Below are 18,614 nucleotides of genomic sequence, written 5' to 3'. Positions count from 1 at the left end.
AACAAACTTAAAATCTCTCCGCCTGCAAGGATCTGTGGTGATTTAAAGAGCTCTCCCTCTTTCATGTGTGTGAAAAGGTTTTGTTTATAGCTGCAATCCAAACTGAGCATTAGCACCAGTCTTCATGTCACAGAGGCTGTGAAAGAAGCCGTGGTATTTAGCTCAACTTGTAAGCTGCAGCCATTGGGAAAAAGAAGAAAAATCCCAGTTTGAGCGTGTCAGTAAGGTTGAGAATGTGCAGGGTTAGCAGCAGACTTTTCTTTATTCTCTGGAAAGGGCAGATAGTAAGGATACTTCTGTAAACTCCAGTAAATTCCCTTCTGTAATTTGCAGAGTTCTCTCTAGGAAGCACAGCAAGGAAGTCCAACCTTCAAAGCAGTTTGAAGAATAAATCGTGTATAAATTAAATAGTTCTAATATTAGAAACATTCCATATTGTCCCATTACAACACATGCATTATAGTGTACAAGAACACTCCTTCTCAGCCAGTTCATTGAGTGCATGTGGCTTGTGCCCAGAAGAGTTAGTCAGACCTCCCTTATCTTTGCCCATCGGTGTGGTGAGCATCTCAAGATGTCTCAATGAAAGCAATTCTATTATCTCAACACAAAGATAAGAAATGCACAGACAGACACATGTTTTTTTTTTCTTGAGCAATGTTCTTTCTCTTAGTCTTTAGTTAAAAAGAGAGTTTGCACCTTAGGTCTGCTATAAGATATTAAACTTTTAGACAGAACGATGTGCAGTGCTTTTTTTCAAGGGCAGCAGTGGAAACACGTTGCCAGCTCTCAGATATTTCCAGGCATCATGTGTTTTGTGATCATCTTGACCCACTCTTCTTTGCAGAATAGTTTCAATGCATCAAAAGTGGGTGACCAATCCAGAACCATTAAAGGAGGATCTGCCAGTCGTGTTCTGTTGCATCACCCAAGAACAGTTGAGTTTCTCAATGGTAGAGAAAATGTATTGTTTCATTCATGGAGTTTTATGATGTGGGAGTCATAAAACTGTAAGATTCAAGATCTGTTTTGGTCATTACGTTAACCTTTACATTTAACCTGCTGTTTTGCAATGTTTACTGAAAGTTTGTTAGCCATTAGTAGCACAATTTAAGTTTACACATAATAACAAGAATATAGGACATTGCTTTTCACTCAAAGTGAATTGTTTTGTCATGTTAATTCATTGTTCACATAGACATACTGTACAAATACACACCTTTTTGTTCTTTACATACATAGAATAAAACACTCATGACACCAGAGATTTATTTAAAAAGTTGCATCACTGGAAGTTGTTGGGAGGAGAATATGGAAATATAGTTTTACGTATTACTACTAAATTAGTAGGACTTTATATAAGAGACTTGTTCAGTGGTTTCAGGGGTGAATTATTATTTCTATTGAAATGTAAACTTCACAGAATTTTACATTTTCCATGCCAATGGGGATAGGTTATGTGTTATTTAACTCTATATTAACTGCTTAAAATATTAACAGCATTAAACTTCCTATTTTTGCAAGAGTGTCAGTCATTTTGTCAGAGAGAACGTCCAGCACATCTCCGTGCCTGGCGGTGATATAGGAAGTGAATGATTTATTTTTAGTTCAAATCTGAAAGCTGTTTCTTTTCATCCAACAGAGGGAAGCCAAACTTGTCTGTGGAGTTTAAATATCAGTCACATTGCATCCCTAATTCCATGTTGAAGTGTTTTTTAAAAGAATTTCTTAGATGTGACCCAAAACAGGATATGAATGCCACATTTTGTGGTAGTTTTACACTTAGTACATTTGGCTAAAGAAACAAGAATTATTCCTCAAGATCCTTTAAGTATATACTTGACAGTCTTGTGTCCGCAATGCCAACCCATCGGCCTGCACCCATTTCCTTTTCTTCCTTAGTTTCCATTCATCCTCCTTCTGATTTCCTTTCTGAACTCACCACAGTGACCATTAGGCACAAAAGATGATTGCATTCACGAGCAAAAATAAACAGGCCCACAAAAGCAACTCCATCATTGCTGAAGACATTATTCTAGGAGTGTTTATATTCTCCCAATATATTTCAATAAAGCTGTTGGAACAATTGGCCAACTGCTCAAAAATGAAGTATTTGGTCATTTTTGAAAACATTTATTTGAGTTAGAAAACCCTGTGGTTTTCATTGCTAAAATGTACACACTCCAGCAGGAAGCAGCTCAGAGAGTGAAAAGTTTAGGTTTACCAGGCTGTCAGATAGTTTTAGGACGGCTTTTTTGTCTCCAAAATGGATTGAGTAAAGCAACATGAAACTTAACTAAATAAAACTCAAAGCTTTGATACTTTCGCCCAGAAAGCAATCGAAAGACCCCTCTGGAAAGCTATTTTTTGTGCCAGGACCCCAAATTGAGCTTTGTTTCCTCCATAAATGAACTTTTCTATTTAGATCTGTCAACAAGCTTGTTGTGCTCTGTGGTTCGAGGCCAGATGCCATTCCTAAATAGAAACCATCTATCAGAGGCTAAGTGGTGGCTGAGAGATGTCATTGTGGTCATGAGTGGGTGACGGTGGCAAAGGGCAAAGTGGTGAAAGGTCTGGAAAAACAGTTTCCGGAGTTGCATTTATGCTTGTGTAAGAGCTAAGTGGGATGGGATGCGTCCAGTGCATTGGTGGATAAATCAAGTTAATGAGTATGTGGAACAACTGACTTCCCACCAAAACCACAATTAATTTCTTACAAATCTCAAGATGTTTGACTGTGAATCAAAAATTCTGCCATGATATAATTGATCTGAATAGAAGAAAGTTAATTAAAAGTTGGATCAAATTTCAAAAAGGCAGTACTGCATGAACTCTGTCAAAGAGTCCATTGCATTTGAAAAATGCATTATAATCCTTATTGGTTGTTCCCCAGAGCACCTGGTAAGAGAGCATTGTAAAGCTTTGTGGAATTCAATTGTTTCATCCTTGTGTCTGGTATGATAAGAACATAACCACAATCCTGTTGCACTACAGTTAAATAAAGTGAACTCTGGCTTTCAAAAGTTTCACCAGGTCATAAACTCAGTATACACTCATACAGAGATCAGTCGGCAACTTGGGGTTAAATGCCTTGCTAAGAGGCTCATCGACATGTGAAAGGTGGAAGGACTATGCCAAACCCTGATCATGTTTGGATGATGGACTGAAAAGGGCTGAACAAAGACTCCCTCTAACTAAGGCTGGATTGAGGTTTTGGGCCTGATGTGGTTCAGAAGCCGCTATTTGACAACATCCTCACCCTGTTAGCTACGCATTCCCCACATATCAGTATGACATTTTTACACATCCATGATTTCAGCTCTTTTTTAATATATATCTCTTCTCTCCATCTATCCTCTGGCAGAGGATAGATGGAGAGAAGAATGACCTTTATGTCCGTGGCAAAATTGAGGGCCTCTGAACCAGGACAGAGAATCCTCTGTTTGCATCACTTCTACGTACAGCTACCAAAAGAAGGGCAGGAAGAGGAGGGGCAACTCAGGGAAACCCCTGGATCAGGTTCCTGCTTCCCCATCCTGGTGATATCAGACCTGGAGAATACAGACCCTCCCACATCCTGCCCTGACAATGGGCAAAGCCAAAGCAAACCCCGCTCCTCTCCTCTGGTTTAATTGGTAAACAATGAACGCATTTTCCTCCTCTTCTACTGGCCTTTGTCAGAGGGGACTGGGGAGTCACACACATCCTAATTACCACCTTGCACGGGACAGGCTTAGACAGGCACAGGCCTGGCTCACAATGGATGTATTAACCTTTGCATAGCTATTATAAAGAGCCAGAGTTTTACAGAGTTACAATGCTTTCTCTCATTCTCTCTGCTGAAGAACTGGTTCATTCATGCAGCTCAGACAGACATTCAGCAGGGCTGCGGCAGATCTACCTGGAAAAGGTTGTTCAATAATGATGCCACTCAGTTTTACGGACTGTGCGGTGTGTGCGGTCCTTTTATTGAGACTTGGTGACAAGGGAGAATGAAGCAGGTGTATGCAGTTATTTATGCAGTTACAGCTGTGATGACAAAGATAATAGTCCAATTTTTGTCTCTGTTTAACTGATCACACACATTTTCCTTTCAGAAAGGCTCAATAGCAATATTTCGGGCCCCATAATAAGAAGTCATATTTTCTTAGGCTTACTGCAAAAATGCAAGTTTCCTAATCATAGATAAGGAATAATCAAACCATTTTAAAGGATGGGTATCAACCTTCTGAATTCTAATTTAAAATACCTACCTAGGGAAATCTTCCATCATTTCAGCAGCTATGCTTGCTCAAATTAGATATTTTTATCCAAGGCAAAACTTGGCCTGCTTTTCCTGGTATTTTAGATAAATACTCATTTAAGCTGTATATAGTAAGTTTTTTCCATTCCATTCAAATGTGGAACTTGGAGTGGGAAGTTTAGGAATACACATTTAGGATTTAAAACCATAATCATATGATATGGAAGAAAGCAACAGACCCACACAAAGCAATAGCAAGTGCAGTTTAGCTGCCAAAAAAGCACACAGAAATGCAAAAATGAGTATAGTAAAGAATGAGTAGAGACAGAGTTTGGCAAGGTGAAGCAAGGTGAAGCACATATAAAAAGTTAAAATCATAAAAACAAAGCTAATTGCAAATAATCGCTGAGATACAACCTATGAAAAATATTTCCTAGGTAGGTTTCATATTTCACAACAACCAGTTAAAATGCTCTAAATCTTAGAGATCTTTCCACTAAGGAAGTAACGATATCAAAAACTCACAATATAAGATGAGACATGATACAGAGTTAATGAAAATGATACAGTACAAGATTTTAATACTGCTTACAAAGAAAAGTCAAAGATTCAACAAGCTGGTGTCTTCTTCCAGTACAACGTTTACCATTTACCAGTTGCTACTGGTAACGACCACTGTGTTCGTGATGTAGCTCAACACACCCCCACATCCAACCATTAGTTGTTATAGCGATGTTTACATATTGATCATGTCTTGTCTGTTACTCTGTCGCCATTAACAGTTCCTACTGGAAACCCAAAATGCTGTCAAACAATCATTTAAAGGTAGTTGGGGCATCTTCTAATACAACGTTATCAGGCAACGCCACGCTGACCGCAGCTGTATAGTACTTGTAAGCTAGCAGTCACCTCAGCAAAAAATATTGTAATTTTTTTTAATATTGTGAGATCTTGTTACACACCTTGTTACTTTCTACTGGCGTTTTAAATATTCACATTTAGCTGCACTTAAGAGATATTTAGTAAGATCAAATCCATTATGGGAAAAGTAAAAGTAAGTGCCCTGTAAGTTCTGGGGTTTCACATATAAAGATAAAATCTTTCCCAGATTCTAAAGACATTGGAATCTGATCAAAATCCGATATTTCACAATTTATTAAATGAAGACTATGCCAAAATGGAAATTCTCTGTGCTAAAAACAAAGCCTGACTACAATTCAGCGGCTTGCTGAGCAACATTTAGTAGTAATTAGTGTTAATTGTCGACTAAAACTATGACAAATACTCCTAGGTTGATGAACTGTAGTAACTCCTTTTTCAAAAATCACAGTGTTGTATCAACAGCTGTATGCGTCAAACCTGCAAACGGTAAGCTTTTTAAATTAAACTGAATAACTTTCAAATTTGTTGGAGACCATATCATTTCTTTAATGTCCTAACACAAAACGTTACAATTATAAGTTCATTTTTTAGAGATTCATGTACATTTGGCTTAGTAATGAGAATTTGTGGATAATGCATGCCTATAATTAGAGTCCTGATGATGGCAATAATGACAGCGATGTAATCATGATGGTCATATTGTTGTATCATGAGCATCATTCCGAGCACTTATAGTATCTTCCGCTGTCATTTAATTACTTTACGCTAAGGCTATTCCCAGCTCTGTCATAGTATACTGTGAGTGCATAAACACTTTGTTAAATCAAGAGCGAAAACAGCGAGGATCTAAAAATACAGAGCTGAGAGGCAGAGAGTGACAAGCCGGGATTAGCGCCGCCTCGGTGAATCAAACAAAAGCACCCGAAAGGAAGTATGGATGGGAGGTGGAGACAGGAAGGAGCATGGACAGCAAAGGTTGAGAAGAGGGTGGGGATGGCGATAAAAAAACACAACTCATCCTCGGGAATCGACCGGGTGAAACATTAATGAGACAAGTGTGTGAGAAGGATAAGAGGAGAGTCTAAAATAAGACAGCCCTCAGCGAGTCTGTGTCTGAGTGCAGCTGTCAAAAAACAAAAGTTATTTGAGATTTAAGATGACAAACAGGTACATTCAGCGCCAGAAACTCTTCTGTCAACCGGAACCAGGAATAGAAGCCAAGAAGATAAAGAAAATAGGAACGGGATGATGACACAAACAGCACTCATAATCATTACTCATGTGACTGATACAAAATGACTAATTTTTGCAGATTCAGAAGTTTTGCAACTCCCCAAGCACACACACACACGCGCACACACACACATGGTGACACATAATAAGATAATGCGCAGAACGAAGGAAGATGACTGACACTTCAATTAAAGCATCTCATGCTGAAGTTCTGCCACGCAAATTATCAATTCAAACTGCGTGTGTGTGTGTGTTTGTTTGTGTGTGACGATGAACATGCAGATATGACAGACCACTCGATGTGGCTGGTTTTATGACTGTTAACTGAGCACTAATTAACTGGCTCATCTCACAAGAGCCCACAAGAGGTCAGGGCGCCCACACACTTGGATTGCACTAAGCAAACACACATTCACACACGCATACACACACAAGTAACACAAATATGAGAATTTTATTAAAAGACTTTGTCTACATGGTTGCCTGAAATAGGAAACATATACAGTGAAGAACAAGGAGAGGTAAAAAGAAAAATACTGGAAACCAACTTTGTGGCAGAAGGCTGTGTTGAAAATGCCGACTTTTACAAAGGTATCAGCCTCAGGCGGCATTACACAAAAGTTTTTGATGGAACAAATAGAATTGAGTGGGGAGAAGAAGGGATGAAAGATGAGAGCAGAGAGAGGGTGGGGGAGAAGGAGGTGCTGTGAGATGAGCAAGCCTCATCCACATTAGAGCGGCTTAAAACTCAAATTAATCTTAAAGACCTAAGGAGGGAGTCAGCAGCGCTTTGAGCCTGGAGAAGCGCTGCTGGGGCTGGCAGCCTGAGTCCAAGTACAAAGCTGCAGGAGAAACAGATGTTGAGGATGCCTCAGACTAGAATACAATATATGTGCGCCTGAGTATGTGAATGAGAAAGACCATTAGAAGTACAAGATAGAGGAGAGAACAATGGAAATATTGCTTGATAGCAGATGATAAACTAGCTTCCTGAGATTTTGTTCGCTTGTGGAGAAGTTCCAGGCAAATAAGGAATCCTGAATAGAATTGAAATTAAGGAGCCAACTACTGCTTGTCACTACAGGTCAACTAATCCCAAATTAATATCATCTATGTTTGAATGTTTGTGCATAATACGTCTACTGTTATAATGGCTTTTTAAAAGACAGGTCTGTGGTTTCATTGAGGCTGGAGAGGAGAACAAGATTGGAAGCAGATAACAGGAAGGCTTTACACAATAAAGCAAAGTTGTTCTTTTTTATCCTTTTGAGCTACTGTCACATAAAACATGCTGGATTTCAGAAGGTTTGACAGCTTATGATCATCGTGAAGGCCACAAGCCAAAATGCGTTTCAGAAGGCTTTATTTAGCAGACCTCTGAGCTTCTTTATGCGTCTTGGGAGTTGTGCCAAAAACGTTTAGAATTTCTGGGCTTATGGAAATCCCAAAATTGATGCAAGGATCAACATTTCGAGCAAGGCTCTCTATGGCTAAGGTTCTGTAGTTTATATGCTTACACATGCATATTGTCCTACATACATGCTTAAACATGTATGTAGGACAAGGGTCCTACATACATGTTTAAAATGGTTGATTTGCCTCCCTAGCATGCAGTAAAGCTCCTGTAATGACCAGCACACGAGACATCAAGTGTTGAAGATTTAGGCCTTTGCGCTATAATACAAAGAAATGACAAATGATGGTCCCAATGGTGCTAACTGCCATAACTGTGAAAATTTATCTCCTTAATAATATATTTTCTTGTATGAGATATGAATAAAACCCAGTGTTACATCTGTAATACTCTGTTGTTTTTCTTAATTCTTCCTGTAGATTTTTATTTTTTTTTTATAAAACATTGAAATCAGTTAAAATCAATTTACAAAAATTGTTTTGATGCTGAGAGCACTTTGAATATAAATTTACATTTAACTTGAGAGGGTGAAAGCTACCAAGTAAGACACATGTTCTGGTTCACAGCTACTCAGTTTGCATGTGCCTTAGGCTGGGTTTTTCTGCTTGATTCTCAGAGCACATACCTAATGGTGCAATGTTGTGTCAAAAAAAGAGAAACAAATATGTTTACAATGTAAAAGCAAAACAGTATGATTTGCTACTCTGATGAAAGCTATAATCTCTATCGGTGTTTCTGCATGGTCCTCAGGGTCCACAGTCCTTCGCATTTTAAATGTGTCTCTACTCCAGCATACCTACTTCAAATGATTGAACAACCTCAGCATGTTGTTCAATCTGCAGCTGCAGAGACCTGTTAATCAAGGATTTATTTAAGGCAGATTTATGGCAGAAGGAAAACACCTAGAACACACATTGTGTGCCCTGAGGACCAGGGTGGTGAAATAATTATGTATTTTAATTATTTCTTGTTTTCCATGTGTTTAAACCACAGAGCCATTAGATGACAGAGTCTGATCGAAATGACAGATAAGGCAATAAATGGGCAATATGTTGCAGGATATGAGCTGTAAAGTTTTGCTCAAAACACTGTACAACCTTATTCAGCTCTACCTCACTGGGTATTAGAATCAGCCTAAGTTTCATCATCTAAATAAACAGTTTACCTGCCTCGTTATGTTTACTACCTAAAGATATGAGTTTTAATATTTCAAAAGCTATTTCTACTCCTAAATCACGTGAAGCACTTTGAACTGCCTTGTTGCTGAAATGTACAAATAAATAAACTATACAAATAAACTTGACGTGTCTTAAATGCCCAACTGTAAACAAGTAAAATAACAGCGCAATCAAACTGTCCACTGGATTCATTAAGGAATGTTTTACGGCACTGCAAGGCTCCGTTAAACTGCAAGTCAGATTGACTTTTAACAACACAAATTGAAGAAATTTTGAACATTATCCTTCATTAGCCGTATTATTTACAAATCAACACATCATTAGTTTCAAAAACGAAGTGATCTGGTCACAAAATTATTAGAAATATGAACGTGAATGTTTCCCCATCTAAAGCAGTGAAACTAACATGCTACAGGCGCACAGACAAGCAAACCCCCTTCACTTGAAATTTATTGCCTCCTTCATCTCTTCCCACTCATGAATGAGCCACACCTGCTCTCTGCAGATTGCCATTGATTGGAACAGCCAGGTCAGAGAAATTGCCTGGCATCCTGAGGTGCTGCTCCGTCCCCCTGGCAGCCAAGGCAGCAAAAGCAGAGGCTGCAGACAAGCCGAAGACTCTTTCCCTGACGAGCACATTTTAGATTGAGAGGCTGATTGAGCTGCAAGAAATCCAAGAGTAGAGCTGTACGCAAGCAGCAAATAAGGAGAGAGATGGATGTGACAGTCCGGCTAGAGCTTTTTGCACAACAAGCTGGGTGAAAACCATCTTGAATTAGGTTGCTAATACAGATCTTCAAGGCTTTTTGACTTGTCGCAGGAAAAATAATCAGGATTAAATTGTGTGTGTGGTTTGGAGCAAACAAGCTGGTGTTCCTTTGTGGTCATATCCAGAGTGTGGGTTTGAAGTCGTCACCTCATGCCCAGAGCGGGCGCTCTGAGTGAGCGGCTACAGCTGCAACTTGGCTCGCGGTTCGTGCATTTCCCGGCACCAGTTGTGGGTGACAGAGGGTGCACAAACTCTGTAACCTTCACAGAGAATGTCTCTTTGCAGCTTGTATGTGTGTATTTCTACATGTGTGTGCACAGCAGCTGCACGAACAGCTGTCTATAGTAATGTGACTCATCTGTGATCATGCATACATTTAACATTGCGTTCAGACAGCAGCTCCTAAAACCGTGTCTAACTTATGATAGCCGGCGGAGCTGCGATGGTCCTTGAGAAGAACTTGAGAGATGGGAGCAGCAGAGGAAAAACAACTCGAAATGTAAGATGTCAGGAGCGTTTTTCACTTCACATGCATCAAAAATGCAGGTGCATCGCAATTCAATGTGAAGTTACTTGGATGTACAGAAAAGCTTTAAGGAGGGCAATCACGGGGAAGGTAATTATCCAGCAGAAGGTCATTCACTCCCTCCATAGGGATAGAAAGCTACAAAAGGTCAATATTAAGGAAGCCAGCTATTTAAGCAAATTAATGGTAAGTTGTATCTTTTTTCAACTGCAACACAATTTTTCAATTGGCCCAGGCTTGCTTGTCATTTGAGCAACTTTATAAGGCCTTCATATCTGTGTAACCAAAGTTTTTACATTGTAGCAATATTTATTGTCCTCTCAGCAGATAAAAAATCCCATGCTTTTCAAACAAAGCATTAAAATTCATAATAAAGTCACTAACCTTTCATTGTTTCAGACAAAGAAGGGCTTGTTCTCCTTATTTAATAACTTAATACACCATGAATACCTTTGAGAAAGATGCTATAACTGAACCAAGGGGGCAGCCTTATATAACAATGGGCTACAATAAACGTGCCTGCTCACAAACTGTCTGAAGATGATAAAGAAAATTGGCTCTTTGTCGCAGCTATTAGATTTCAGAGTAGACACAAATACAAAGAGCTCAAGCATGTCAAAACTGATTCGGTTTCTGTAGATGATGCATTTAGATTTCCTGTGGTATTAAGGGTTTGCCATGCGTGTCCTATGTACCTGTGCTGTATGTCAGGTGTGCGTACACAATGAACTCTGCTACATGCATTAATTTTACAGCTGATGACAGAAAGGCAGCATCAGTAAAGAAATCCCTTTCAAGGAATCATGTAATACACAAGCTATTTTGAACAACAGAAATATACAAAAACACAAAGAAGGAGTGAAAACATGCCTGTACTTTACATACCAGAGGTCTACACCTCCTTCCTCAACCTCTCCACCTGCCATCTGACAAATCCATTTAGAGTGAACATGAACATTAAGGTCCTGCATGCACACTAAAACCAGGATTTTGGCAGAGACAGATAGGCAAAAGAAACATGAGCCAGACAGACACAAAGATCTGGCATAGGGAGGGGCTCTGCTTGGTCTGTGACCTGGCTCCAGCTGGAAGACCCAGTTCCCTGACAGGTTGGCAGTGCTACAGCCCTCTGGGGTTTAACTACTTCTCAAATGTCTTCCTAAATCTGTTTCTTCTCTGTTCAGATGCCACTTCTTCCTCAGTCTTTGACAGCCTCTGATTATCTCAAGATACAGCCATCTTATATGCTCTGCTTTGGTTAAGACACCTAATCTATTGTGTTTGGTCTTGTAGTAAAGCATCCAGCACAAATGTGATGGTTTATAAAGTTTTTTTTTAGCTTTGAGAAGAAGGAAATTAGGTGAAATATTGTCTGGGAAGCAGTGCTGGAGATCTAACAAACTAGCATTTCACTTAGGGATTGAAAAGTTCAGTGTGGCAAGCCTAGTGGACACAGAATTAAAGTAGGTTAAAATGTAACTTTTCTCCGTATATCAGTCCATATTACACCATTATAGTTTAACAGCTTCATAGTAATATAACTACCAAAGCCTTGTTCCAACGACAACTTCTTAGGTTTCTCACAAAAAAGTTCTTTGATTTCCAGTGCTATACACGTCTTGTTTAGAAGAGAAACTAAAATCAGATACACAGTCTTTCATTCATTTGGTTCAAACTTTGATAAAAAAAAACATGAGCTGCTGACTTTGCTTATTATAATTGGTAAATATGCAGAGGAAGAGGCATTTATGAATTTACTGATAGCAATCAAAAGACATCAGGAGAGTTTTTATATTGACAAAGGATCTCTATAAAATGCAAAAATCGAATTTTCTTGATAGATAAACTTTATGCTCACAAACACCACACGCCATCATCTTCATGTTCTGGTAGTTGACTTTGCCCATTTTGTCATCGTCATGGCATGAACTGTGTTTGGGTCTCAACAATCAGAACCAATTAAACCATCACCTTGTAGCAAAAATGGTTTCACATGAAGAGACTGTTTTTGGTGGGTGAGGATGTACTTCATAATCTAAATGATTGTTCTTCAAAAGTGGGCTCAAACTTTCAGTCAAAAAGTTAGCAAGCCAGATAAAACAAAGCTTCAAATACTTTCTGAAGGCTCTACAGGGAAGACATCTTGTGGAGTTGGCTGTCAACTTGTGCACTGTAGACTCCAGGCTTATGGCTTTGTAGAGTTTTGCATCCACCTCAAAGAAGGCCTGAAACATCAAACCCTCTCTGAAGCAACACTTGATGCTGTACAGCAGAATGGGTCAACACAAACACTGCTTTACAAGGATGCTCTGAACCACAGCTATCCCTACAATTCCTAAAATAAGTGAAGGTTGGATCAGTATGACAGGAACAACAAAAGCTCAGTGTATTCTTTAACAACAACGGAAGAAAAGTTGTTGTTTTTTTTCTTAAGGATTTGTTTTTCAGAAAGGTCTTTATTGCAGTAATTTTGCTCCGAGGAGTTTTGTATAATATCTGTACACACTGCAGACAGATGACTGTGACAGTCAAAGCAAGAAGCCTGAATAAAATATGACAGGCCAAACAAAGAGCTGCAGGAATCTGTAGCTCGTGGTTCAGAAACTGACATGTAATTACTGTCAAAACGGTTTCCAGCAGTATCTGAGAAAGACAGCTTCGGTCATGTCTAAAGTAAGAAACCAGAGCTTTTCATTTCCAATTTAAATGCAGAATTCTTCATTCAATCAGTCCTGTGGTAATTTGAGCTTTACGATAGCATTTATTGTACTCAGTCATTTAACCTCTACATTACAATTCTGTTTGAAGTTGACTTTTTCTTGTAACAGATCACATTTCAGCATTGCAAATGCATCTTCATAATGCACCAAAGAGATTCAACTGCTTCACAAAAATGAACATGGCCATTAATAATGCTGTTTAATACCAAACTCTACACTCAGAACCACCCCAGGACTTCAACAAACCCTGCAGTTCTCTTTTGTTTTCTTGCCTGCCACCAAAGTTACACTCCTCTTCAACTCATACTTGTATCGTCCGATTGCCTGTGAATCACCCACACAGACATGCACAAACCTAGGGTGATCTTTGTTCTTGTCAGATGTGACTACGCTGATGGTGCCTGCCGGGTGTTGTTGTTGACAAAAAAGTTTTGCATTCATGGACGTTATAGTACAGCATCGACTGTTGTGCTGTTAGTTGTCACAGTCTGAGCCCTATTTAGGGGCCACCATTTCACCATATTTCTGAGGAGTTCTGCGTATTCAGGAACCACCGCTCAGAATAAACGCAAAACATTTCCTGCAAGAACGTCTCTACATTCATGCATTTGTTCTCAAAATAGTATTAATCTGACAAACTGTGTCTGACTCCATCAGGCCACTTTGATGTAATGTCACTTTGGCTGTTTTTTTAAGGCAGGCTCAATGTTGAGTGGAGCCCCAAGCAGAATTTGATTTGGGATCCCAGTTTCAGGCAACCAGCCACTCTGTTTAAGTGTGTGAACATTGTACATTTAAGACAACATGCAAAAGTAGTCGCTTTCTTTTAACCACCTCATAGGCAAAGTGCAGCAACAAGTGAAGGAGCGAAAGCATTACATCACTCTATGCTCACTCTGACAACTACTTTAGCGTGGACTTAAGGAAGTGAAAAATTCGAGTGGGTTTGAAATTTTAAATGTTTGAAGCTCTTGGTGTACCCTGATACAGTTACCGGGTCAACACCAATTAGCAATAGGCAACCTTTAAACCTTGATTTACATATTACTGTTAATCTATTTAAATTAAGACTTTTCTAGACCATGTGGTTTTCTAAACACTGGAGCAGATTTAAAAAGTTTTCCCAGTCATTGAAGCCCTCAATGCAACCAAAAACAAAACAACTCCTGGGACTTTTTTGAGAATCTTATGGGGGCACCTGCTTTTGGATTGGGGGCTCAAAGCAGTAGTTTAGTTTGCTTATGCCTGGGGCCAGCTCTGGCTGGTTCAATGAAGTTTTTCTTCTCTTCTTGAATTAATAAAGAACATCAAAGCCAATCCCAAGATCAAGTTGTCAAGCTAGGTTATTTTGAACCTTTCAGAGCTTCACTCATAACTCTTAGAGCAGGGAGATGCATACACAAGCACGCACATACACACATATACTCATGGATGTCTTCATTGCTTTACCTCTTTCCTTTTCCCTCTTACTCCCCATATCTAATGTTCTCCACAGGGGCTCTCATGCAGAAAACCTTTTTGCATTTCATAGCAATCAAACTGGGCTTGTGAGCAATTACTTCTGATCGCCGCACAGTTGGCCTGGACTCTGTTTATCCGTGCCGACATGGGAATTCATGGGGAAAAACTCAAGACAGCAGAGAGTTAAAAGGTATTTCTTTTTCAAGAGCAATGCGCCTCTGCCGGCACATCGAGCCTCCCCAAAGACGACTATGGGATGGCTCAATGCTCGTTTTAATTAACACATAAGCCTGTTGATGTTAATTAAAAAGGAGACAGGCGATTCCCCAGTCAGAATAAAAACTTACGAAGAGGAGGGAGATATCTATGTGAACAGAGACGGTGTCAGCACTCAGTACTTATTGTACTTATTACCTTGTTCAACTCACCTACGATTGCAGGATTCACCCCTTGAGTGTTTTCACATTTTGTCATGTTACAGATACGAATTTTAATGTGTTTTAATGGGATTCTACATGATAGACCATAATTTTAGTTTCATCTAACCTCAGCTGTGCTGTGATATCAACATGGCTGGCTACGACTGCATACCACACTTTTCAGATTTTTACTCTTAAAATTTATGACAAAATGAAAAAAAAAAAAAGGTTGTGAGGGGTATGAAAACTTTTGGAAGGCCAATGTTTATAAAAATCCAGGTGACTGTAGCGTACTTATTAAATCATTTTAGCCATTCTGGCTCTACTTACTTCATGGGCTTGAACAGCGCTTGTCCATAGTTCTGGAAAGTCATGATCAACTTCAGCTGGGTGCCTCCGGATTTCATGGCTGAAAAGAAAACAAGAACGATGTTAGACTATAAAATCACACCGTTGAAAGCATAAACAAAGGCAAGCACACACTAACGCGGGACGGCATCACATCTGCACAGATGATTCTGCGTTTGCTAAAAGTGAAGCTTAGTGTGAATTCACGACAGATCTGTGTGTCTGTTAAACAATTTAGCAGACACTGAGTAATGAAAGAGAAACAATTAAGGTTTTTGAAGCTGTGTGCAATGTAAAACAAATGTGACAACTTGCAAATAAAGAATGATCTGAATTAATCAGAGAAGTTTCCTTCTCCTTTTAGGATCAATAGCTTGACATTTCTCTGAAAGCCTCCATTGATTGCTCAGATCACTCGTGACGTCTCGTGCACATTAGCCACTTCCTTTGTCACTCAGACACGCTGACCTCCTGTACGCTGGAAGCTTATGTCTCTGACTATCAGTCATATCCGTGTTGTCTCCCACGGGGTGATGGATTCTGACGGCGAGCTTCCTGCCTCCCTCTGACTCAAACAAAAGGACCGCCAGGCCAAGCTAGTCCAAAACGCCTTGTCTTCTTGTCACAATGGACCCGCTTTTTGAGGGGATTTGCTCATTTATTACAGCATATTAACTTGAGCACATTACAAAACACGGTGCCGCTGCCCAGCCCCAATATCAGTGTAAGCTCCCTGTAGTGCGCCACATTGTTGGACGAGCATACAGTTGTATTCTGTGTTTACTGACTCTCTTAGTGCTGTCGTCTCGAGAGCTCTAACATTTTGTTTCTCTATTTTCTCCTTGCTTCTGCTTTTTTTTGTTTGCATATGTCATCCTTGTATTCACATCCTCTCTGTTATGCTCGGTCTGTCTCAATCCATCCTACTCAGCACCGGCAAGCTTTTTTCGTTTTGCTGTGACTCATTTTCAAAGGCTTCTGGATTATTTAATTTTTTTTATATACACTGTTTCACTCAGCAGTACATAACCTCAGGTGCTCCACCTTTTTACTTCTGAAGAAAACATTCTGGGATTAAAGCCATATAACACATTAAGATGCACCCTGGTGACCAAAATCTGCTGTTTTCTAGCTTGATCAGCCCTGACTGGTGACTGCCCAGTCTAAATTTAAAAAATCAGAACACTAAATGCTTATTTAACTCACCAGCAGGTCATACTCTTTGAAGTTGACACAGTCCAGAGGAGCTCATCTCAATTTGAGCTATTTTTAGAATCAGTGAAGCATTGAAAATTAAGACAGACCATGAAGCAACAGAATGGATTTTCATGTTGCTCAATGTTCAAAGTCCTGATTTAAGCATAAATATTATACCTATGTTTATGGCAAAAGTTTAGACTTAAAATAATAGCATAAATAGTTTTTATTCTTATTTGTATGTAGTATGCACATGTATGGCTCATCTAGTGTGATAATGAGAGTTCTTGAGTTCAGGCCCCTTTTGTTGCTTTTATCCTAGTTAGCAATCTAAGTAAAAATAATGTTTGGATTTGAAGTAAACATCTACAAAATGATACAACAGATAACAAAAACTTTCACTTTTGTGGCAAATACATGCATACATAAAAGACCAATAAAACTTTGTTGAGAGGTATTTTTATTTAAAACAACCAGATGAAGCTATTTAAAAGAAAGTTGTTTGTTATATTTTATATTACATAATAAGATACGTCTGTCATTCTTTCAGGTTGCAAAAGAGCAAGACATTCAGCAGCTGACAGGAAGAGAGAATGTAGTACATCAAAGTTGCTGCGTTTCATTTTTTTTTTTTTAGCTCTTGACCTCTGTATGCGACCTCTGTTTTTGGAAATGTTGACAGAATTTGGGGAATCGGAAATCAAAAACTGAAACTGCTGTTTTTACGTTAGCCACTCTCACCGTGTTAACTACAAACATCAGAAGCTGAAGCGGCTATTAAATATCAACATATTAATAATTTAGTCTTTGAAAAAAAGAGAATATAATAAAACCCTGTTTAACAGGTACAGCTCTGTGTGAAAGCACTTCTCTGCCTAATAAAAATAATTCCTGACCGCCTATGACAGGAGGGCAATAAAATATTTCAATTGATGTTCTTACATTGTCCTGTATTATAGCTCTTAGACAGAAATTAGAATTGCCTTGGTATCAGCAGGTTAAAGCTTTACAGAAAATTGAGATTGGAAATCAGCTGCAAACGTCTGATGCATCTCTACATGTAATATATTTACTCAATCAAGGTCGGGTGGATAGTCTCCTGATGTAATCATGAAGTGCTGGATCCTGGTGCGCTGGAGAAATTGAAAGCTATGACCTCAGTCTTATAAGCCAAGCTTCCAATTGTTGCCATAATTTGAATATTAAATGAAATCCCCCCCATGCAAAAAGCCCCGAGCATAGCTTAAGTGATTGTTTCTTTTTGGATGTTATCTCCGCTGACATGAATTTACAATAACATTTACCAGCACATTTTTGTTCTACAGGCCTCCCACCCCCCTGAAGCATTCAAAACTGCCCCCCATTCTCCGCAGCGTGATGATAAATCCATCGTACCTTCACCTGCGCCTCTTTGTGCTTCCATGAGTGTGATTTATGAGTTAAGCCGAATCCCGAACAAAAGGCCACAAACGCTTCCCAGCAAAGACAGACACAAAGGAGAAAAAAGAAACAAGCACCATTTGGAAGAAAATGCTGACGAGGGAGGCTTTCTAATGCCATGTAGCTCATATATGTTTTTGTTATTGCAGCCAAGCAGATATGAGTATAAAGGCTGTTTGCAACAATGTGGGTCACTGCTGAACATGCTTCTGAAGACACACAGATTACACAGGGTTTTATGGCAGACAAACGAGATGGAGGGACCACGACCAGGCAGATAGCTTAAAAAGGCTTGGGTATAAATGAAAATAATACAATTGCTAGATAATAATCCAAAAGAGTGCAGGATTATAATAGAAAAAGAAAAAAGAAAACAGCTGCAGCTCATCTCAGTATGAATTTGGCTCAAATTTGTAGATGAAAAATATACTTAATGCATGTTGTAAAAATTTATAATTTCTATGTACGTAGTCTTTCTATAACTATTTAAATTGCAAATACAACAAAAAATAAAAATATGTAAGAGTTTTGACTATTTGTTTGTAGGTTAATCGAGGGCAAGGACTCATCACCATAAAGGTATTAAATTAGAGAATTGCTTCTAAAAATCTTTGCAGTCATCTTATCAAAGATACATTTTTCTGCGTTCTGAATAAATAAAAACAAGACTTACACTGCCCTTTCAAAATAATGGAATATATTAAGTGTGGGGTTTGGGAGAGAGGCAGAATAGTTTATGGACAAACAATGACAAAATTATAACAAAAGACAGAGGAAAGACATC

The 18,614-nt window shown here is 39.0% G+C and overlaps 1 protein-coding gene across 1 annotated transcript in view; it reads right to left on the bottom strand.

The window, feature by feature from the left end:
- Positions 1–18,614, bottom strand: part of fam20ca (FAM20C golgi associated secretory pathway kinase a) — a 40,412-nt gene that overhangs the window by 19,005 nt on the left and 2,793 nt on the right. The window contains exon 3 of the mRNA XM_044101176.1: positions 15,176–15,254. Coding sequence (XP_043957111.1) covers positions 15,176–15,254 — 79 coding nt within the window. The remainder of the gene's footprint in view (positions 1–15,175; positions 15,255–18,614) is intronic.

Source organism: Gambusia affinis, linkage group LG19, assembly GCF_019740435.1.
Source record: "Gambusia affinis linkage group LG19, SWU_Gaff_1.0, whole genome shotgun sequence".
Classification (NCBI taxonomy): domain Eukaryota; kingdom Metazoa; phylum Chordata; class Actinopteri; order Cyprinodontiformes; family Poeciliidae; genus Gambusia; species Gambusia affinis.
The sequence above is the reverse complement of the archived record's forward strand: the minus strand, read 5'-3'. Positions and strand labels throughout refer to the sequence as shown.